This window comes from Crinia signifera, chromosome 6 (assembly GCF_055691185.1).
Source record: "Crinia signifera chromosome 6, ASM5569118v1, whole genome shotgun sequence".
In the NCBI taxonomy this organism is placed as follows: Eukaryota; Metazoa; Chordata; class Amphibia; order Anura; family Myobatrachidae; genus Crinia; species Crinia signifera.
This window is the reverse complement of record NC_139222.1, coordinates 288553953-288578774: the sequence shown is the minus strand read 5'-3', so window position 1 is coordinate 288578774 and position 24822 is coordinate 288553953. Positions and strand designations below refer to the sequence as shown.

Genomic DNA, 24822 nt, shown 5'->3' with positions numbered 1-24822 from the left:
TATACAGAACTGAGAACAGTATCTAGATGAGGCCGCACCAGTGACCTATACAGAACTGGGCACAGTATCTAGATGAGGCGGCACCAGTGACATACAGTATACAGAACTGGGCACAGTATCTAGATGAGGCCGCACCAGTGACCTATACAGAAATGGGCACAGTATCTAGATGAGGCGGCACCAGTGACATATATAGAACTGGGCACAGTATCTAGATGAGGCCGCACCAGTGACCTATACTGAACTGGGTACAGTACCTAGATGAGATCGCACCAGTGACCTATACAGAACTGGGCACAGTACCTAGATAAGGCCAGACCAGTGACCTGTACAGAACTGGGCACAGTATCTAGATGAGGCTGTACCAGTGACCTATACAGAACTGGGCACAGTATCTAGATCAGGCCGTATCAGTGACCTATACAGAACTGGTCACAGTATTCTAGATGAGGCCGCACCAGTGACCTATACAGAACTGGTCACAGTATCTAGATGAGGCCGCACCAGTGACCTATACAGAACTGGGCACAGTATCTAGATGAGTCCGCACCAATGACCTATACAGAACTGGGCACAGTATCTAGATCAGGCCGTATCAGTGACCTATACAGAACTGGTCACAGTATTCTAGATGAGGCCGCACCAGTGACCTATACAGAACTGGGCACAGTATCTAGATGAGGCCGCACCAGTGACCTATACAGAACTGAGCACAGTATCTAGATGAGGCGGTGCCAATGACCTATACAGAACCAGGCACAGTGTCTAGATGAGGACGTACCAGTGACCTATACAGAAATGGACACAGTATCTAGATGAGGCCGCACCAGTGACCTATACAGAACCGGGCACAGTATCTAGATGAGGCCGTACCAGTGACCTATACAGAACTGGGCACAGTATCTAGATGAGGCAGCACCAGTGACCTATACAGAACCGGGCACAGTATCTAGAGGAGGCTGCACCAGTGACCTATACAGAACCGGGCACAGTATCTAGAGGAGGCTGCACCAGTGACCTATACAGAACCGGGCACAGTATCTAGAGGAGGCCGCACCAGTGACCTATACAGAACTGGGCACAGTAGATGAGGCCGCACCAGTGACCTATACAGAACTGGACACAGTATCTAGATGAGGCCGCACCAGTGACCTATACAGAACTGGACACAGTATCTAGATGAGGCCGCACCAGTGACCTATACAGAACTGGGCACAGTATCTAGATGAGGCCGCACCAGTGACCTATACAGAACTGGGCACAGTATCTAGATGAGGCCGCACCAGTGACCTATACAGAACTGGGCACAGTATCTAGATGAGGCCGCACCAGTGACCTATACAGAACTGGGCACAGTATCTAGATGAGGCCGCACCAGTGACCTATACAGAACTGGGCACAGTATCTAGATGAGTCCGCACCAATGACCTATACAGAACTGGGCACAGTGTCTAGATGAGGACGTACCAGTGACCTATACAGAAATGGACACAGTATCTAGATGAGGCCGCACCAGTGACCTATACAGAACCGGGCACAGTATCTAGATGAGGCCGTACCAGTGACCTATACAGAACTGGGCACAGTATCTAGATGAGGCAGCACCAGTGACCTATACAGAACCGGGCACAGTATCTAGAGGAGGCTGCACCAGTGACCTATACAGAACCGGGCACAGTATCTAGAGGAGGCTGCACCAGTGACCTATACAGAACCGGGCACAGTATCTAGAGGAGGCCGCACCAGTGACCTATACAGAACTGGGCACAGTAGATGAGGCCGCACCAGTGACCTATACAGAACTGGACACAGTATCTAGATGAGGCCGCACCAGTGACCTATACAGAACTGGACACAGTATCTAGATGAGGCCGCACCAGTGACCTATACAGAACTGGGCACAGTATCTAGATGAGGCCGCACCAGTGACCTATACAGAACTGGGCACAGTATCTAGATGAGGCCGCACCAGTGACCTATACAGAACTGGGCACAGTATCTAGATGAGGCCGCACCAGTGACCTATACAGAACTGAGCACAGTATCTAGATGAGGCGGTGCCAATGACCTATACAGAACCAGGCACAGTGTCTAGATGAGGACGTACCAGTGACCTATACAGAAATGGACACAGTATCTAGATGAGGCCGCACCAGTGACCTATACAGAACCGGGCACAGTATCTAGATGAGGCCGTACCAGTGACCTATACAGAACTGGGCACAGTATCTAGATGATGCAGCACCAGTGACCTATACAGAACCGGGCACAGTATCTAGAGGAGGCTGCACCAGTGACCTATACAGAACCGGGCACAGTATCTAGAGGAGGCTGCACCAGTGACCTATACAGAACCGGGCACAGTATCTAGAGGAGGCCGCACCAGTGACCTATACAGAACTGGGCACAGTAGATGAGGCCGCACCAGTGACCTATACAGAACTGGACACAGTATCTAGATGAGGCCGCACCAGTGACCTATACAGAACTGGACACAGTATCTAGATGAGGCCGCACCAGTGACCTATACAGAACTGGGCACAGTATCTAGATGAGGCCGCACCAGTGAATTATACAGAACTGGGCACAGTATCTAGATGAGGCCGCACCAGTGACCTATACAGAACTGGGCACAGTACCTAGATGAGGCCGCACCAGTGACCTATACAGAACAGGGCACAGTATATAGATGAGGCTGCACCAGTGACCTATACAGAACTGGTCACAGTACCTACATGAGGCGGCACCAGTGACCTATACAGAACTGGGCACAGTATCTAGATGAGGCCGCACCAGTGACCTATACAGAACTGGGCACAGTACCTAGATGAGGCCGCACCAGTGACCTATACAGAACTGGGCACAGTATCTAGGTGAGGCCATACCAGTGACCTATACAGAACTGGACACAGTATATAGATAAGGCCGCACCAGTGACCTATACAGAACTGGTCACAGTACCTAGATGAGGCCGCACCAGTGACCTATACAGAACTGGGCACAGTATCTAGATGAGGCTGCACCAGTGACCTATACAGAACTGGGCACAGTATCTAGATGAGGCTGCACCAGTGACCTATACAGAACTGGGCACAGTATCTAGATGAGGCCGCACCAGTGACCTATATAGAACTGGGCACAGTATCTATATGAGGCCGGACCAGTGACCTATATAGAACTGGGCACAGTATCTAGATGAGGCTGCTCAAGTGACCTATACAGAACTGGGCACAGTATCTAGATGAGGCCGCACCAGTGACCTATACAGAACCGGGCACAGTATCTAGATGAGGCCGTACCAGTGATCTATACAGAACTGGGCACAGTACCTAGATGAGGCAGCACCAGTGACCTATACAGAACTGGGCACAGTATCTAGGTGAGGCCATACCAGTGACCTATACAGAACTGGACACAGTATATAGATGAGGCCGCACCAGTGACCTATACAGAACTGGTCACAGTACCTAGATGAGGCCGCACCAGTGACCTATACAGAACTGGGCACAGTATCTAGATGAGGCTGCACCAGTGACCTATACAGAACTGGGCACAGTATCTAGATGAGGCTGCACCAGTGACCTATACAGAACTGGGCACAGTATCTAGATGATGCCATACCAGTGACCTATACAGAACTGGGCACAGTAACTATATGAGGCTACACCAGTGACCTATACAGAACTGGGCACAGTATCTAGATGATGCCATACCAGTGACCTATACAGAACTGGTCACAGTACCTAGATGAGGCCGCACCAGTGACCTATACAGAACTGGGCACATTATCTAGATGAGGCCGTATCAGTGACCTATACAGAACTGAGCACAGTATCTAGATGAGGCCGTATCAGTGACCTATACAGAACTGGGCACATTATCTAGATGAGGCTGCACCAGTGACCTATACAGAACTGAGCACAGTATCTAGATGAGGCGGTGCCAATGACCTATTCAGAAATGGGCACAGTATCTAGATGAGGCCATACCAGGTTAGACCACTGACATCAGTCCCTGCCCGAGTGAAGCTTACAATCTATATTTCCTACCACATGAACATGCACACACATTCATTATAGGGTTAATTTTGTTGGGAGCCAATTAATCTACCACTATATATTTGGATTGTGGGAGAAAACCCACACAAGCACGTGGAGAATATACAAACTTTACACAGTTAGGGCTATGGTGGCACTGTGAGGCGGTATCGCTAACCGGTACACCGTCCTTGGCTCGCATAATATTTCCATAAACATAAAATAACGACACATGAAACTTTGTCTCTGATTGTGATTTTATTGCATCATCTTTGGTTCATGAGTTTAGTATTGGATGATGGTCTCCTCAATCCAGGACACGTAGTTACACACCTTGGTGTAGACTCCGGGGTAGCCAGGCAGGGCGCAGCCAATACCCCAGGACACGACGCCCTGGAGCTCTCCATTACAGATCACCGGTCCTCCAGAATCACCCTGGAACATGGAAGTTATATAGTGGTTATGGTTGTCACATGACCTATGACTTCTGGTCACTCTTGCATCAATGGTGTCATCGGGGATTAACATCAATGGCATTGATAGGGAACCACTGGATGTGTTACTGGAGTGTAGAGGGTTTGTGTGTGACTCAGCGCCAGATTGCGGAACGTCTTACCTGACAGGAGTCCTTTCCACCTTCCAGATATCCCACACAAATCATGTTGTCAGAGATCTGTCCAGGATAGGAATAACTGCAGTCGTAGTCGGATATGATGGGGGCAGATACGCACTGCAGGAGGTCGGGGTAATTCACTAGAGAAGGAAGTAGATGTTATAGGACAAGTCTACAGAATGGGCGGGTGTAAGAATTCTCTGCACCCTGCCAATCCTCCCCTCAACCTCACACTGCCACCAATACCCACTCTCCAGACCCTCAAGTGAAGTGTGGAGGCGGCATTTTAGAACCACACTGGCATGAAGTAAAATAAGGTTTTCCTTAATTTTGTGACAGGCTCTGATGACCCCTGAAGCCATGACGCCATTTTGCCACTGTGGGGGCATGGCTAGCACTGTCAGCTACTGGCCATGCCCCCTGTCCCTCTGCTTCCTGTGAATAAAACCACTGCTCCGCTAGGTAGAGCAGCGTGTGCCGTGTAGCTGGGGAGACTACCCCCCCCCCCCCCCACCACGGTACACTGCTGGCCCATCCCAAATGGAGGGGGAGGTACATAATGACCTGTCTGAAAAGGGTGCAAGGTTAAGGGGTGTTGAGTGTGACCTCGGGTAAAGAGGGTGTGGCCTAATGCCGCAACCCCCGTTTTAATAATTTCTGGGGGCATACACAGTATTCAGGGGTCCAGTGCTAGGACTCACCTCCGCTGCTCAGGGTGTTTCCCCAGCCGGAGATGAGGCATTGTGTTCCGGCAGGGCTGCAGGAAGTGGGCAGGCTGATTGGCTGGATGTTGCTGCTCAGCATAGCTGGCTCAGAGAGCTTAATTAGCATGATATCATGGTCTAGATAATATGAGTTGTAATTGGGGTGACGAATGATCTTCTCTGCAGAGATGAACTGCTCTGTTCCCTCCAGCATCTCAATGTCGTGTTCCCCCAGTCTGACCTCAATGCGCCTGCAGGTGACGACAACAGTAGGTTACATGATGTATTACATATAACCCCAGCGTTCCGTACATTGTACCCGGTAACTTACGATTTGTAGCAGTGAGCAGCGGAGACCACCCATTGTTCATTAATCAGGGACCCGCCACAGAAGTGGTACCCAGAGTTCAAGGACACCTGGTAGGGAACAGTGTTTATGGGGCAGGTGTAGCCTCCAACGATCTTGTCATCATCATCATAGGGAAAAGCAGCTGCAGAATAGACACTAGACATTACACAATGGACTGAGGCTGGATGTATGAGGTATATCACGCTGCATGGTGTACTGAGGCTGGATGTATGAGGTATATCACGCTGCACGGTGTACTGAGGCTGGAGGTATATCACGCTGCATGGTGTGCTGAGGCTGGATGTATGAGGTATATCACGCTGCACGGTGTACTGAGGCTGGATGTATGAGGTATATCACGGTGCACGGTGTACTGAGGCTGGATGTATGAGGTATATCACGCTGCACGGTGTAGTGAGGCTGGATGTATGAGGTATATCACGCTGCATGGTGTACTGAGGCTGGATGTATGAGGTATATCACGCTGCACGGTGTACTGAGGCTGAATGTATGAGGTATATCACAGTGTACTGAGGCGGGATGTATGAGGTATATCACACTGCATGGTGTACCGAGGCTGGATGTATGAGGTATATCACGCTGCACGGTGTACCGAGGCTGGATGTATGAGGTATATCACGCTGCACGGTGTACCGAGGCTGGATGTATGAGGTATATCGCGCTGCACGGTGTACTGAGGCTGGATGTATGTGGTAGATCACGCTGCACGGTGTACTGAGGCTGGATGTATGAGGTATATCACGGTGTACTGAGGCTGGATGTATGAGGTATATCACGCTGCACGGTGTACTGAGGCTGGATGTATGAGGAATATCACCCTGCACGGTGTACTGAGGCTGGGTGTATGAGGTATATCACGCTGCACGGTGTACTGAGGCCGGATGTATGAGGTACATCACGCTGCACGGTGTACTGAGGCCAGATGTATGAGGTATATCACGCTGCACGGTGTGCTGAGGCCGGATGTATGAGGTATATAACGATGCACGGTGTACTGAGGCTGGATGTATGAGGTAAATCACGCTGCATGGTGTACGGAGGCTGGATGTATGAGGTATATCACGCTGCATGGTGTACGGAGGCTGGATGTATGAGGTATATCACGCTGCACGGTGTACTGAGGCTGGATGTATGAGGTATATCACGCTGCATGCTGTACTGAGGCTGGATGTATGAGGTATATCAGGCTGCAGGGTGTACTGAGGTTGGATGTATGAGGACACTTCTTGAATAATATATTTAGATTTTAAGTAGACTGAGTAAATGTTTTGAGGCCCGGAATCTGGCCCGGTCAGTCTGAGGTCATATCATACTACACCTGTGGACAGAACTACTACATGCTACACACATATCACTTACCTGCCAGTCCAAGGACTGAGAGGATTAGCAAGAACTTCATGATGAGATAGTGAGGACCTCTGTGGTCCAGAAGAAGCTTTTATACCGCAGTCCTATCTTCTGGTGCCACCACCTGCTAGTTCTCATGTCTGCTGTGCCAGCCTCTGGAAAAATCATTAATGATAGAAATTTCAGCAGGTTAAATTGAGTTTGGCATGTATCCCTGGTGGACGCGAGCCAACGTCACCACCTGTTGCTCCCGCCGCTTCTCTTTTCTGTTATTAATGTGCTGTAGTCTCAGTTTACAGCCTCCTCCATATCTGCTGTCAGAGCCAACCTGTCCTTGATGCTCGTTATTCCCATTTAAGCTTGGAACCAAAACAATCTGAACAACATCTAGAGACGCGGAGGAAGATCTGACACCCTGCTCCGCTCCCACCACTATCACTAGTTTATCACATGTTTTAATTGATATCTTTTTTTCCGTTTAACAGTACAGGTTGAGTATCCCGTATCCAAAATGCTCGGGACCAGGAGAATTTTGGATAGCGGATTATTCCGTATTTCGGAATATTTCAATATTTAAATGATGTATTTTGAAGTATCTTGCATTTATGCTGTATAAACACATAAAATACACACATATATATTTTATTACCACATGAAATGCACACAAATATATTTTATTTGTTCAAAAAACAAGGTTTCAAAACATGAAACAAAATTTGTGTACTATCTCAGATATTGAATTTGAAGGCCAAGCAATCATTGTCTTGTACATATATAGTGCCAGTTACATATCATGTCCTCAGTAGGGCTGTTACAAATGTCCCCAGTGGGTTTTTAGCAAAAAAAGATTTTTTTTTTCACTTTCTGGAATGTATGGTTTTCGGAATAATTCGGATAACGGATATTCGGATACGGGATACTCAACCTGTAATACAATAAATGGGTGATCTCCGTCATCCTTTATTTATAAGAGGTCTGCAGTGCTGCATAGTAGAAGGGTGTCAGGAATTGCGCTGCTCATGTGCGTCACTTACCGGTTTGCTGGTGTGTCCTACTCCACAGGTCCGCTGCTATAATTTTGGCAAGACATGACCCCTTCCAAGTTGGCTTGTTTCCTTCTGGTGTCCCCCACAGTTTCCATGGGACATGGGCGCTGGCATGACACCCAGCATCAGCTGACACCTAGACACCTTTCCATTCATTCCAGCAATGATCACGTGAATTATGTAATCTCAGGCAATGGGTGAGGTCAGGGCCGTTTCTAGACAATTTAGCTCCCAGGGCAAAGAAATAAAAATGCGCCCCCCCCAAATACATAACATGACATAGAAGAAATTGCATGGCGAAATATGGGGCGTGGCTTATTTTTTAAAAGGGTATGGCTTAATATAAGGGGCGTGGTCTAGCAGGAAAACAATTACCTTACATCTCACTTTTGCCACCTGCATGTCCAGACATTGGTTACCGCAGGAATTGTCATTGTCCTCCCGCACTTAAGTTGGCCGGCTGAAGGCCACACAGTGACATAAAAATATAAAGGCCCACACAGTGACCTAGTACGCCTCACAGATCAAGGCCAAACAATGACAGGCTACTTAAATCATTATCCACTTTTTATCCGTGATGCCAATTACACATTACGCCGCACACTGTGATGACAATTACACATTACGCCGCACACTGTGATGACAATTACATATTACGCCGCACACCGTGATGCCAATTACACATTACACTGTGATGACAATTACATATTACGCCGCACACTGTGATGACAATTGCATATTACGCCGCACACCGTGATGCCAATTACACATTACTCCCCACAACGTAATGCCTATTACACATTATGCCCCACGCGCCGCTGCCGCACAACTGATGCCGTTTACTAATATGCCCCCACAGTGCCAGATATGCCCCCACAGTGGCAGATATGCCCCCACAGTGATAGCTATGCCCCCAAAGTGCCGCACATATATGCCCCCACAGTGCCAGATATGCCCCCACAGTGCCACACATATGCCCCCCTCAGTCCCAGACCTATATGCCCCCACAGTGCCAGAATATAAAATCCCAGCAGCAGCACAACTCATCATTGCTGCTGCTGAAGAGAACAGAGTCCGGGTCTCCGAGTCCCCCTCCAGTCCCCCCGCTGCTGTTGCTGCTTCCCAGGGGAGGGGAGCACATAGCGCGTCTCTCCTTCCCCTTCACTATGTCCCAGACTGTGACTGGACTGTCAGCCAATCATACCTCGCGGGATGGCTCCTGATTGGCTGCCGGCCCGCGAGCTGTGATTGGCTAACAGCCCAGTGACACAGCGTGGGGAAGGAGAGACGCGCTATGCGCTCCTCTCCCCTCCAAACGTAATCAAGATTAATCTGTGGCTGGGGCAGTGGATGGGAGAGGTGTAGGAAGGGGGGGGCAGCGGCGTGGGGGGAGCTGCCGGGCGCCCCGGCTGTTCAACAGAGGCGGACAAGCCGTGCGGCGCCCCGGGCGGCTGCACAGCTTGTCCGCCTCTAGAAATTACCCTGGGTGAGGTCTTTTGCCAAAAGTTGGAGAGGGTCACAGCTGGGGTGACTAAGGGCAGGATGTACTAAGCTAAAAATTTGGTAAAACTCAATTTTCAGTTTTACCGCATTTTCTAATGTACGAATACCCGGCCGCAGGGCAGGGTATTGCCTCCTTTGGGTGGTGATACCCTATAGAAGCCTATGGTCTTTTATGGCCGCCCGCCGCAAACCCGCCGCCTCTGCTGACCCCCATCTCCCGTCCCCCTGGCTCACCTTCCTTCAGGTCCTCACACCCCCACTAGCAACGCAGCCAATGTCCTTCCGGCTTCAGAGGGAGGGGGAGGGTGGGCTAATACATATTAGCTAATACATATGCGCTAGCATTGCAGCCGCCGGGTGGCAATGTATATGAATACATCCCTCCTGAAGTCGCATCACACCATTCACCTTTCTCGTGAGATCAAGCATGACCTCCGAACTTGGTCTTCCTTTTTGGAACAGTTTAATCGGGAATTATTATGGCCACCTGGTTCTGAAATGTTTGTTTTTTCATATTAACTTCCTGGCTTGGCACATTCCAGAGCGGCCAACGGCAGTGCGGATGCTTTGTCCCGTTATAAATTCCCGAGATTTCATGAGATAGTCCCAGGAGCCAGGGCCCTGGGACTGACTTGTCTGCATTCTGTCTGGTAGATTGTAGATCAGGCCTGACAGATTTAGCTTTGAGATCGCTGGCGCCTTTGACCTTTCGAGCCTACTATTCAGTTTTTAGGAAGGTGCAATTAGGAATCTTACCAGACTGGAGTGGTAGATTCTGGTAAGTCAGATGAGCGCTCCTTTTGTAGAAGTGCGATCCATCGTCGGGGGACGGTGGCCAGCACCCGCTTTCTGATCAGCACTCTACTTCTCAGCACCATCAAGTGGGAGCTGGGTCTTGGAACTACTAAACTAATTGAGCACCTGCCACCATCTATATGTCGGTGTGAGAGGCAGAGAGGAGCCGGCATTAGGAGGAGATGCAGGTCCTGATATGCCACATGGAGTAGTCTGGGGTTGCTCCAAGGTAGGTAGCTCTTAGTTTAGATATATTTAAGTAAGGAGCCATTATCATGCAGCTTCTTGCTGGTTAATCAAGACCAAATTAGGGTAACAGAGGTATGGGGTACGGTTCCCCTGTATTGGTTGGGCTGGCTGGCTCTAGTGTGGCACACCTTTATCACTATTCTTTTTTTCTCACTAATACTATTTCTTTAATATGTTATTTATACTTCATTATTTTTTTCTCTCACTTTCTATATATAGCTTTGGCTTCCTATCACTAATATTTATTAACACAATAGTATCTCACTGGTGCGCTGCTCTGTGCTTTCTGGCTATGCTGATGATTTTTTGGGGTGCTGCTCTCTGCACCTAGATATATTGCGCTAGGGAACCCCAATATACAGAGAAGTCTTGACGATGGCTTGGGGCCTGAAATCATACATTTGTGCAAATATACGTAACAATATCTGAATACAATTATCATGTAAATAAACTTGAAAGTGTGGGATTGGATTATAAAACATTTAAATTACAGACAGTTGTAGTAAATGGAGTGCATTCTATGGAGGGACATGTTACCAGTGGAGTACCCCAGGGATCTGTACTTGGACCAGTGCTCTTTAATATCTTTGTTCGTGACATTGCAAATGTTATTGAAGGGAAAGTATGCCTTTTGCAGATGACACAAAGATATGCAACAGAGTAGACACACCAGGAGGGGTAAATCAAATGACTGATGATCTAAGTAAACTTGAGAATTGGTCAATAGAATGGCAACTACAGTTAAATGCTAAAAAATGCAAAATTATGCACTTGGGACTCAAAAACCCAAAGGCTCAATATAGTATCAAGGGTACTATAATGGAAACTACTGAGGAGGAAAGAGATCTAGGAGTCACTATTTCAAGTGACTTAAAGGCAGGGAGGCAATGTGACAAAGCAATGAGGAAGGCAAGTCAGATGCTTGGTTGCATAGGGAGAGGAATCAGTAGCAGAAAAAAATAAGTAATAATGCCACTTTATAGGTCATTGGTACGACCTCATCTGGAATACTGTATCCAGTTCTGGAGGCCATATCTTCAGAAGGATATAAATACATTACAGAGTGTACAAAGAAGGGCAACTAAAATGGTGCATGGCCTACATCACAAAACTTACCTGGATAGACTAAAGTATCTTAACATGTATAGTTTGGAGCAGAGAAGGGAAAGGGGGGACATGATAGAAATCTTCGAATATATCAAGGGTTTTAACATCGTACAGGTGGGAAATTTTCTTCAAAGGAAAAGAATTAATAGAACACGAGGACATGCACTGAAACTGGAGGGAGGTAGGTTCTGGGGAAATGTTAGAAATAATTACTTCACAGAAAGGGTAGTGGATAAGTGGAATAGCCTCCCATCAGAGGTGGTAGAGGCTAAGACAGTAGAACAATGTAAACATGCTTGGGATAGGCATATGAATAGGGTTAAAAAGGGTTGAGATTACCTGAAGGATAAAAAAGGGGCAGACTAGATGGGCCAAATGGTTCTTATCTGCCGACAAATTCTATGTTTCTATGTAGTATTCAAGACTGGTTACTAATGCCATTCAGTGAGCTGAGGGATACAATTTATTTTTTACTTACCCAGTATTAACCCCACCCTCTGATGCACCTGAATGGTATTACTAAAGTAATTGATATATATATCTATATATACTGTATCTCTATCTATCTATCTATCTATCTATCTATCTATCTATATATATATATATATATATATATTTATATATATAATTTGTTTGGGCAAGGTGGCACTCAATCACAATTTGTAATGGAGGAGCAGTGCAAGGTCCAGACTTTTTTTACAGCAACACTTATTCCTATCTAGGAAAAAAAAAAAAAACAGTCGGGATGGCAGACAGCTTGATAACCAACATGACCTGTTGAAATACACCGTTTTCTTTTTTCACCTGTTTTTTTTTTTTTTTTCCTAGATAGGAATAAGTGTTGCTATATATATATATATATATATATATTTGGATGGTTTGAGTAGGCACACACAATCTGCTTGCAGACATCTGCTGGGGTATCTATCCCAAGCTCCAAGTTCATGAAACACAATCCTGGGCCACCAATATATTTGTAGAAAATAAGGAGAACTCACCAGACTTCTTTTTTGAAAGTATAAAAGTTTTTATGTCTTACATCATCATGTCATCAAAAGTTGTGTCGACGTTTCGGGCAGCTTAGTGCCCTTCATCAAGACAAGACACCAGAGGCATAGGAAGCAGCAGGTAACTGTTACAACAAGGTTCAGTCTTTATATACCCATGCTAAGAGCTATGACAGGCAATCCCCCAATCAGGCATCACAAGTGGTCATAAAACCGTCTACCGAACTCAAAACATTATTTGGCATACCTACATAATAGCAGGCATGTGCGCTTTATTACAGGGATAAGTTATATTGCGTTCAATAGTTGTGAATAACGAGAAATAAACATAAATTGTTGGCGTGCGTTCCATTGCCGGTGGAACGCACGGCCATGACTCCGGACTGTTTCCGGGTCATGTGACGCACAGTACCAATCACTGCTGTGCGGGTCATTTCCGTCTCATCGTACTTGGCCTACAGCGTGGTCGTCTTAGTAACCACTATGCTAGTTCAATACGCAATGTCCCTACGTCTGTCGGGAGAACTGTCAGCTGATTGTGCGTGTCACTGTAGCGCTGTGGAACGCACAGCCATTTTGTGTATATCAACAAAGAAGAGAACGTTTCTATGCAGTTTCTATGCTGTACTTATTTTGCTTAGCCCTTGTTTGTATTAGGCTGAGATGTACAGTAATCTATTAGTTCATCCCCGTTTTACACCTGTAAGACCCTGCAGGGGTCGGATGCCTGTCAAGCCACTGAAGCATATTAGTATATAAAGTTTACAATATATGACATAAATCAAATTAAAATACCAATGAAAAAGTAGAAAGAAAGGGAGAAAAAAAAGAAATTACAATTTTTAATGGACACATCTAAAGTAAGTAATGTAGTGAACAGCACCATCACCAACAGATAAACCTAAATAGTAAAATCATCTCTGTTGTTGGGATCGGGCCCTCCCTAAGCACATCCGACTGGACCGTCGGTCTGTGCTGGTGTGACCCCCCAACAACCAAGTAGTTAGAGTCAGTGTGGCACTAACATCATAATCTCATGTCTTTACACTAGCCTAGAGGAATCATTCAGAACGTTAAAGGCACCCATTTACTCCAAAAAGATGCTGAGACTGTTTTTCTCATTCAGTCCCCTCGGTGAGACTGTATCCAACTGGTGTATCCAAAATGCTTCTTTCTTCATTAAGATCAGGTCTCTATCACCCCCTCTTGGCAGTGGGGGGATCCAGTCAATGATCATGTACCGAAGCGTAGCTAGCTGGTGTTTACACTGAACAAAGTGAGCAGCCACCGGTTTGTCGGTTTCGCCAGTTTCAAACGCTAAGCGTATGGAGGATTTATGTTGGGTAATCCTCTCTCTGAGTGATCTAATAGTCTTGCCGACATACATTAGCCCACACGGGCAGATTAGAATGTAAATAATGTGATCTAGTTGGCAATACAGTCGATGTTGCAGATAGATTTTCTTCCCACTGTGTGGGTGACAGAAGAAAGTTCCCGTCATCAAGGATCTGCACGTTGTGCAAGATAGGCATTTGAAGCACCCGTTTTTCTTTGCCAACCATGTAGTTACATTGTTGCCCTCTGGGCGCATGTCAGGTCTATGAAGAAAGTCTTTCAGATTTCGACCTCTTGTGATGCTCAGTAGTGGACGCTGGGTAGCAACCTTCTTGAATGCTGGGTCTGTGCTGATCAGCGGCCAGTTTTTGGTGAGGGTTCTTTGTTTGGCTCCAAGGTTGGAGTCACAATGAACATTTAAAATCGTGCGTGCCAATGGTGTCTTTTTGTCTTGAGATGCAGCAAGGCCATTTCTGAATTTCTTTTTGGCTTTGGTGAGACACCTTTCAATTGTTTTCATATCATAGCCCCGTTCTTTAAAGCGGTTTTTGCATTCTTGTAATTGCACTTCTGCAGTAACAGTGTTGGAGTTATTACGTAAAACTCTCAAAAATTGAGCAACTGGTAGGTTGGATTTCAAAGCAGGGGGGTGGTGGCTGGTGGCCCAAAGGAGAGTGTTCCGATCCGTCGGTTTCTTGAATAATGTGTAACCCAGGAACGAAGCATTCTTTAGCACAGTAACGTCTAAAAAGTTCATCGTGTGGAGATCAGCAGCAGAGGTGAAGCGTACAGGGGTAGATAACTGGTTAAGGGTGTCAACTATGTTCTGAAATGATTCCTCACTCCCTTTCCAAATTAGAAAGACATCGTCGATGTACCTTTTAAAATACACAAGGTGTTCACCATATTGGTTTAAAATGTACTGTTGTTCGTACTGGTGCATATACAGATTTGCAAATGTCGGGGCCACATTGGACCCCATTGCGGTCCCCGACACTTGTATGAAGTACTTTCCTTGATACATAAAGTGGTTCAACTCTAAGACATGCCTCAATAAGGTAAGCATGTATTCAATGGGTGGACCTTCATATGGTCCAGCAACCATTGCTTGTCTAACCGCGTTGATTCCATCAACGTGTGGTATAATTGTATACAAAGAGCACACGTCAAGGGTACAGAGAAGACAATCCTCATTCACCACCCCCAATTGTCTAATGTCTCCCAGGAACTGACCAGTATCTCTGAGATACGTTGGTGTTGCTTGTACCAGAGGCTGCAAGTACTGGTCAAGAAAGGTGGCTATGGGTTGAAGGATTGACCCTCTGGCCGAAATTATTGGACGGCCGGGGGGATTGATGAGTGACTTGTGTACTTTAGGAAGTGTGTATATTAGTGGACACACTGGATGGCTCACTGTTAGATATCCTAGTAAGTCCTCATCAATCCATCCCCTGGTCAGACCTAAACGTAAGGTCTCATCTACCACTCGTTTAATCCGTGCCATTGGATTAGCTACAACCCTGTTGTACGTATTCTCATCTGTCAACTGTCTTTTGACTTCACGGTCGTAGTCATTAAAGTCTTGTATTACGATCGAACCCCCTTTGTCCGCATTGCGGATCACAATTTTGTTGTTTTCTTGGAGGGATTTTAACGCAGACCTTTCATTGCGGGTTAAGTTGTCATAAACTTGCATACCTTTGGTCTCCCTTTTAATCTCCAAGTCTGTAACCCTCAAAAATGTTTTCAGACTCGGGTTGTTACTGGGGGGATCGAAGGTACTGGGTCGTTTTAACACTTTTTTGGTGGTGGAATTGGTCTGTATAGTAGTGTTTTGGGGTTTGTTGTCAAAGTGTTCCCTAAGTCTCATTTTTCTACCAATTTTAAAGTGGTCAATGGACCACCTAAAGGAATTGAACTTGGTGGTGGGTATAAAGTTGAGACCTTTCGAGAGGAGGGATTTCTCAGGTTCTGTTAATTGGTGAGAGGATAAATTGAAAATTAGTTCCTGTATGTCTTTCGTCCCCTTGGTCTTCCCCTTCCCCTGCCTCTGCCCCTTCCCACGCCGGGGATGTGGTCTCCTGTGGGAGGGCGTAGCACCCCTCTGGTCAGTGGACGTGTGTCCCCGCCTAAAAAAGGCGCCGGGGGGAGGTCACTCGAGCTAGTGCCTCTGTTGGTGGGGGGTTGACTGTCACCGGACTCGGTTTCAGAGGAGGAATAAGAATTCAAGTACTCGCCTTCACGCTGTCCGTGATAGGGTCTCCTATAGCCACGTCTAGGTTGTGTGTATTGTCTCTGTCGGTCACTATCACCAGTTAGCCACTTATACACTGTGTGTCTTTGATAGTCGATCTCAACTGCCTCCAATTTTTTTCTTTTGAAAGCAATGAGCTCTAATTTATATTTATCAATCGAGAGTTGGAGTTTTTCGATCCAATTCTCTGTTTTGTCAGCCCTTAAGGTCTCAACAGTTTCTTTCTCACAGTCTTTAAGCTCATTCTTGACTTTTTTCAATTCACTCCCCACCTCTTCTACCACTAGAGCAATTAGGTCCAGTGAGCATTTGTTTAACACTCCACACCATCGGACGCAAAACGCTGGATTGCGTCGCCCGATGGTGGGAGTGTTAGAAACACGAAACCCTCTCGGTATTTTTTTCTTCCGATAATAATCGGACAGAAACTGTCCATGTAAAGTAAGGTCAATCTCTCGCTTTTTTAAGCGTTGTAATTTGTGGAATCTGTCACTGGAAGAGAGGGAAGGTAATTGGGAGAAATCTAACTCAGAAAAGAGAAATTTGTCAATCTCATCGTCTGTTAAGCTTATTTGCACGTTTTCGGCATCACTGAGGGCTAGTTCATCCAGGTGTAAAACGGGGATGAACTAATAGATTACTGTACATCTCAGCCTAATACAAACAAGGGCTAAGCAAAATAAGTACAGCATAGAAACTGCATAGAAACGTTCTCTTCTTTGTTGATATACACAAAATGGCTGTGCGTTCCACAGCGCTACAGTGACACGCACAATCAGCTGACAGTTCTCCCGACAGACGTAGGGACATTGCGTATTGAACTAGCATAGTGGTTACTAAGACGACCACGCTGTAGGCCAAGTACGATGAGACGGAAATGACCCGCACAGCAGTGATTGGTACTGTGCGTCACATGACCCGGAAACAGTCCGGAGTCATGGCCGTGCGTTCCACCGGCAATGGAACGCACGCCAACAATTTATGTTTATTTCTCGTTATTCACAAACACAATATATATATATATATATATATATATATATCTGTTTGAAGACTGGCACTCCACCCGGCTGTTCAGGGGTTACTTTGCCCGGGTGCCTTCCTGGCTCGCTCAGCAGAGGAGCAGAAAATAGCAAATGGGTATGGCGGCACTCGCAGGACGTCACAAAGGATAAATAATTGCACACAGGGACCCGCTGACGTGGTTCACCGTTTCAGTCTTTGTTTCGACTTTTTTCAAACACAGAGGCATACGCAGGGGGCCCAGCACTCACTACAACAAACTAACAAACAGTTGCCAGGTTCCCATGAAAACCAGTTGTTAGTGTAGGACAGTGGTAGCCAACCCTAGCCCTCGAGAGCTACCAACAGTTCACATTTTCCAGACAACCTAGCTGCTGCACAGCTGCACTCATTAATCACTGACACATTTTACAAGATACACAGGGGGAGATAATTAGCTCACTTGTGATTCTGTGAGGAGACCTGCAAAACATGCACTGTTGGTAGCTCTCGAGGACTAGGGTTGGCTACCCCAGGTGTAGGACTTGCAGTGAAATGGGGTCCCTTGGCGATGGGCTGCAAGCTTAAATGCATTGATCAATTCATGAACTAAAACACCATTATTTATTTAATTAATTATTGATTATTATAATTATAATTTGATTATTTGAATGCTAAGGTTAGTTTGTTGTAGTGAGTGCTGGGCCCCCTGTGTCTATATATAAATAAATAATTTTCTTTTACAGCTCCTAATCTATCTTCTGCACCGGTATTATGGGAAGTTGGCAAATTGTAATTTTTTTTCAGTGAAACATCACCCTCAGCGTTACAGGCATCAGGATTGCTAGGGGTCCGGAGAGTTAGTTGGATGGGGGTTTGGGTTTTGAGGTGGTCTGGTTTGTTAGCTTAGTTGTTAGCCAGGAGCAGTACTGGGGCTGTCCAGACATATATATATATATATATATATATATATATATATATATATATATATATATATATATATATATATATATATATATATATACACCTAGGCAGGACTATTTTTTCGTGAAAAACAGGTCCAGGAACTCCAGGTCTGGGGGTGGATCAATTAAAGAGATAGAGAGAGAGAGAGAGAGAGAGAGAGAGAGAGAAGTGTGGCCCTCTGGAAGAAGTGTTCAATGTGTGTGCCTTACCGGTTCTTCAGTGGTCGTCTCTGGGCCCTTGTCTTTACAGAGAGGTAAGTGCCGCCAGTGTTGGTCATTACTCGACTCATAAACAACTATTTCTTAACGTTTAGAGATTTTAGTTTAACACTAAAGTTGCTTGAAATCCAATCTCCAATAACCAGGTCAAAGGGTCTGCATTACTTTGCATCAACGGCTTCATCACTTATTTTCAACTACCACAATGTCATAGATTACATGCAATTAATGTCACCTACTTGGCCACAGGTACTTTTATATAATTACTACTAAGTAATAATTATTTCCTCTACTAAGAGGCATAAGAAAAAGATGCACTGTCTAGTTCACTAGCATAAGGTTTCCTGCGTGACTAGTACACGCACCATAAAGACTACATCAAATATAAAAGAAGGAAGTGCATAAACCACTTGGGATATTGGGCATCAATCCTATATCAGGTAACTTGATATTACTACAGCGTTTCAGTGTAATACACCATCCAGGTGCATTAATTCCTTATAGTAGAGAAAAGAGGATTCTATGCAGGTACTGATCCAGAATCAGTAATAACCTTTAGGCCAGTGCGGAACATGCAATGGGGTTTAACAAACAATCTTCCGATACATTGATTCATTTATGCAAATCACTGCGGTTTCCTGTCTAACCCAGGCCAAGTACTCAAGTGCTGTAGTCCTAACCCAGGGCTGGGCAACACCGGCCCTCCAGATGTTAGTGAACTACACATCCCAGGATGCTTTGCATTAGTTTTGCTATGTGGCCATGTTGAAACTGATGCAAGGCATGCTGGGATGTGTAGTTAGAAACATATAGAATTTGACGGCAGATAAGAACCACTTGGCCTATCTTGTCTGCCCCTTTTTTTAAACATGTTACCTCAAACTATATTTGATCCTTATTTTTTTGTAAGGATATTAATATGCTTATCCCAAGCATGTTTAAATTGTACTACTGTATTTGCGTCTACCACCTCTGTTGGGAGGCTATTCCACTTATCTACTACTCTTTCTGTGAAAAAATTCTTCCTCACATTTCCCCTGAATCTTCCTCCCTCTAGTTTCAGTGCATGTCCTCGTGTTCTGTTGCTCCTCTTCCTGTGAAGAATGTCTCCCTGTACCTTGTTAAAGCCCTTGATATATTTGAAAGTTTCTATCATGTCCCCCCTTTCCCTTCTCTGCTCTAAAGTATACATATTAAGATCTTTTAGTCTTTCCTGGTACGTTTTGTGATGTAGGCCATGCACCATTTTAGTTGCTCTTCTTTGTACAGTCTCTAATGTATTTATATCCTTCTGGAGATATGGCCTTCAGAACTGAACACAATACTCTAGGTGAGGTCGTACCAATGACCTATACAGTGGCATTATTACTTCTTTCTTTCTACTGCTGATACCTCTCCCTATGCAACCAAGCATCTGACTTGCTTTCTTCATTGCTTTGTTACATTGCCTACCTGCTTTTAAGTCCCCTGAAATAGTGACACCTAGATCCTTCTCTTGATCAGTAGTTTCCATTATAGTGCCATTTATACTATATTGAGTCTTTGGATTTTTGAGACCCAAGTGCATGATTTTGCATTTTTTGGCATTAAACTGTAGTTGCCATGCTCTTGACCATTCCTCTAATCTACCTAGATCCTCAATCATTTGTTTTACCCCTCCTGGTGTGTCTACCCTGTTGCATACCTTTGTGTCATCTGCAAAAAGGCACATTTTACCCTCAATTCCATTTGCAATATCACCAATAAAGATATTAAAAAGCACCGGTCCAAGTACAGATCCCTGGGGTACTCCACTTGTAACCTTTCCCTCCTTTGACTGTACTCCGTTTACTACAACTCTCTGTTTTCTGTCCTGCAACCACGCTCTTATCCATTCAACTATCTTAGAATCCAATTCCAAGCTTAGTTCACTAACATCTGGAGGGCCGGTGTTGCCCATCCCTGTCCTAACCTGTGCACAGGGTTTTAAGAGTTTAGCTCCAGAGATCCTGAATCCCCAAATGGCGTTGGCAGTTTAACATAGCAACAAGTAAGTTGTATCCTGGGTTATAACAATATGGCTGTTCCTTTACAGAACAGATCAATAATGAGCAATGTTCAGTGTCACTGTAACCTGTCTGATGATGTCATGCTGTGAGAGGGCGGAAAGGGGCATATTCCTGGCAAACTGAGTCGTCATGTAGGGACCCCCTTTTCTGAGAGTAATACACTCCTTTCAATGGTAAGCCTCAGAGTCTGGTTGGGGAGAGATCTTTAAAATGTAGGAATAATGAAGGTAATCTCAGAGGTCCCTGTCCCAGTGAGGTTAACACGGGTGTCACATGGAGAGGGGTACCCCCAAATACCTTGCTTCAGCTTCCGTTGCCAGCTCCTACCAGTCACCGATCTGTACTGGTATCCCCTTATACTCACAGGTTGTTTTCTCCTCCCTGCACGCTAGTGTGGGCACAGCCGCGTTGCCACACCCAGCCGCCGGAGTTCTGCTAGGCCGCAGCACACGATGACCCCGCTGTCTGTCTCTGCCAGCAGCCCGCTGTCAGTGTGTTGTAGGGCAGTTAGAAGAGATACAGGTGATTAGACACAAAAGTGCTCAAAGTGTAACCTTTAAAGGGTAATTCAATCAAACAATATCACCATTTTGGCTTGGTTGGTACTGCATAGATTCAATGTGCACAGCTCACAATCTGCAATGATAACCACCTCTTCTCACAAATTAAGTGATGAAGGTGGAGACAGAAAAAAGCAAAATAGTGCAAATTATCTTCAATTTAAAAAGAATTTAATATCAGTCCACACTTACAAAATGTAGACGATTAAAACAGCATGATAGGGTATCACCACAAGGCAAAACAGGTAACAGTCAGAGATGAATTCAGCATGAGCACTTGTAAGTCCACCACCAAAGTCCAGAACTCCAGAGGGATAAGGCTACACCGCAATGACCATCCGGCCGTCTAGTTCTTTTGCTTGTGATAGATCCCACAGTAACACTCAACGCGTTTCGGAAACACCTTCTTCAGGAGTGTTATCTCCAAATGAGCCCTTCGCTCATATTTACACTAAAAGTCCTTAGCGTACACTTGTATAGTGCGCGCCAACTTTGATTACATCAGCAGACATCCGGCAACGTTAGCCAGAAGTGTAGTATGCGTGTCACCCAAAGAAAGGAAGCAAAATGGCCGTGCGGTTCAAGACTACATCCTTGTAGCCGGAAATAGAGTATTTGTGCGTATCACACTTCTTTCAAAGATGGCCGTGCCTTCCAAAAGGCCAGATATCACGTAACTGGATCACATCAGCGTGATAGTTGAAATCTTATAAAAAATACACGGCGACCTTGCTTTACCAATTCTCTGGAGACAATGATGTTACAAAAGATGGTTAAATATCTTAATTAAGATACCAAATAATTGGGCCGCATAACCATTAGGTCACTGGCTTCGATAATTTGGAACTCATACCCAATAATATTCATTTTTATTTTTATATATATGGGCCATCTTTCTAAACATCAAATTAGAAACACCAAATCAATGAAAAATACTGCATATGTAAATAACAGATAGAATTATCATAGCATCAAAGGGTACCTCAGTTGCTACAAAAATGATCTAAAAAAGAGAAATACATGATAAAAACCATATCCATTTTAAATTCAATAACATTTACAAGTATAAAGGAAAGAAGACGAAGGGAGGTGCGATCTAGATGAGAAAAGGTTTGAGTTCGAATTCACCGTTGAGTCCCTGTGGAACCAGGGTCCTCAAACGGTGAATCCACCTCATCTCAGTTTTGGATAATTTTATTTCTATATCATTTGATCGCCAATTTGCTGTAATTTGTTCTATTCCCCAAAAATTGATAAGTTTGCAGTGATTAGACTCATTATGAGTCTTAAAATGAGCTGATACAGTATGTGTCATCAAGCCTTTTTTAATATTATAAATGTGCTCTGCGAGCCGGATTTTTAACTGTCGGGATGTCTTTCCGACATAAACCAATCCACACTCGCATTGTAGCACATAGACAACATATTTTGTATGACATGTTATAAATTGTTTTATTTTATACGATTTTTAATTAATAATAAATTCAGTGAATTTTCTACTTGATGTTTTAACTGTTTTGCACATTAGGCAAGTGCCACATCTATGAGTTCTTATACTCTTTCGAGTTGTCACTTCAGAAGAACTTTTAACAAGGTGGTTGCGTAGAGATGGTGCTCTCCTATAAATAAACTTAGGGGCATCAGGTAATAAACTACCAATCACAGGATCCTTTAGCAATAATTTCCAATTCACTCTAAAGATTCTTTCTATTTCTTTATGTCTAGAGTTAAATTGGCTGATGAAGGCCCATTTAACCTCCTCATTGTTCTTTGTATTAACAGTTTTGATTTTTAGTAGATCATCTCTTTTAACTTGTTGTATCCTGGACCTAGATTCATCTAAAGCTCTTTCAGAATAAACTTTAGCACTAAGACGATCAAATAGTTTGTCCATTTGAAGTATACAGACTTGTTCATCCGTGCAATTTCTTTTAATATGGGAAAATTGCCCGAATGGTATCGCATTCAACCAGTTACGATGGTGTTCACTGGTTATGTCGATGAAACTATTGGAGTCTGTTAATTTACGATGGGTTTTTGTTTTTAGAATACCATCCTGTATATAGATCACTAAATCTAAAAATGAAATAGAATTTTTGCTGAACGAAAAACTTAAATTAATAGAAAAATTGTTCTTATTTAAATGATCACTAAGTGTTCAAATCAAAATCACTCCCCCTCCAAATAAAGAAAACGTCATCAATAAAGCGGTACCAGGACACCAGATTCGCCACCAGCCGGCCTTCCTGCCAGATGGTTTGCTCCTCCCAATACGCCATAAAAAGATTGGCGTAGCTGGGGCGAATCTGGTGCCCATTGCGGTACCAATACACTGTAAATAATAATCCCCCTAGTGTGCCCCTAGTGTGTTGTAGGGCATCAGAAGACAGGAGGAGTAGGAACGGGAATTGGGTTTGGAGGCGCATTAATGTTGGCTTTCAAGTCAAGCTCAACTCTAATGAAGGAAAAAGACTGTAAAGCCTAATACAGATTTGATTACACCCTATGAATGTAGAACCAATGAACAGCACCTGAACCCCAACTCACTGCAGAAATTGTGCCAATATAGAAAGACCTTTTCCATATACAGTATGTTGGCCTTGCCCAAAGATTTCATGAGCCCCATTCACACCATACCTCGGACCTAGGATATTACCGGGTTGCTGAGGTTACAACCCGGGTCGAGGTGCATTGTTAAAGCACCAAGCCTTATAACCCGGTTCGAGCAACCCACCAATTTGACCTGGGTTATAAGGAGGGCAAGTTATCCTCTGTATAATGGGCAATTTCTGTATAACGCGATTGTCCTGGACCCAGGATCATGATGAGAATACGGCAATAGTAAGGCCAGGATCACAAGCATATAGGACCCTTGGAGCTCTCTTCTTTGCTACCATATTGAGACATGCACAAACACTTACTATGTATAGCTGTTGTGTCTTAGCGAATTATCCGTATTTGCACTCATCGCTTATGTACATGTACATGAGTGATTATTCGGTACCGTGCAAACTATGAGAAGGTCAGAAGGAATTGCACATCAAGCAGAAAAGCGATGGACGGTGACTGGGGGGGGGGGGGGGTGTGTCTGAAGTGAATGCAATAAAGTCCTCAACAGGACCATGTTGTGCGTGTTTTATGTGGGTGTCATTGGAGTGCCACAGCCGCCATGTTCAGATGGAGATCCTGCTATAGGGCCAATGCAAGTGTGCACAGTTCACGTACAGGTGCGTCAAGAACCACCGGTGGTTTTAATGCACACAGACACACAAAGGGTGCCATAATACACCACTAAGATGAGGCTAGCAAGGGCGTATTATCCTAGTGCCAACATATGCCAGAGAGTGCAAACCTTCCAGAAACCAAACATCCATCCCCTCAAACTTTAATTTGTTTAAAAAATATATTATCTACCCAATAGTTTCATCCATAGAACCTGGAGACTTTCGCGCATATTCAGATTGTGCCTTTTATGAACCTGCGTACTTAGACATGCCGGGAAATATGAATAATATGAATAAATATAAAGCAAATAAAATAATATTTTCTAAAGGACTATACAAATCCCATAATAAAACACACAGCCACCCTGCGGGGAAAACAGCGGTGCCATCGTGTTCTACTGCGATGGAAAGAACAATGACATCACCTATAGTACAGTGAC

The 24822-nt window shown here is 44.8% G+C and overlaps 1 protein-coding gene across 1 annotated transcript; it reads right to left on the bottom strand.

Annotated features, from left to right (window-relative positions):
• Positions 1-4287: 4287 nt before the first annotated feature.
• LOC146009470 (serine protease 1-like) lies at positions 4288-7233 on the bottom strand. Its single transcript, XM_083149889.1, has 5 exons — positions 7084-7233; positions 5686-5845; positions 5352-5605; positions 4654-4790; positions 4288-4472 (listed from the first exon to the last, which is right to left on the bottom strand). The coding sequence occupies exons 1-5, from the start codon at positions 7121-7123 to the stop codon at positions 4323-4325; spliced, it is 741 nt and encodes a 246-aa protein (XP_083006015.1). The 5' UTR covers positions 7124-7233; the 3' UTR covers positions 4288-4322.
• Between the last annotated feature and the right edge of the window lie 17589 nt (positions 7234-24822).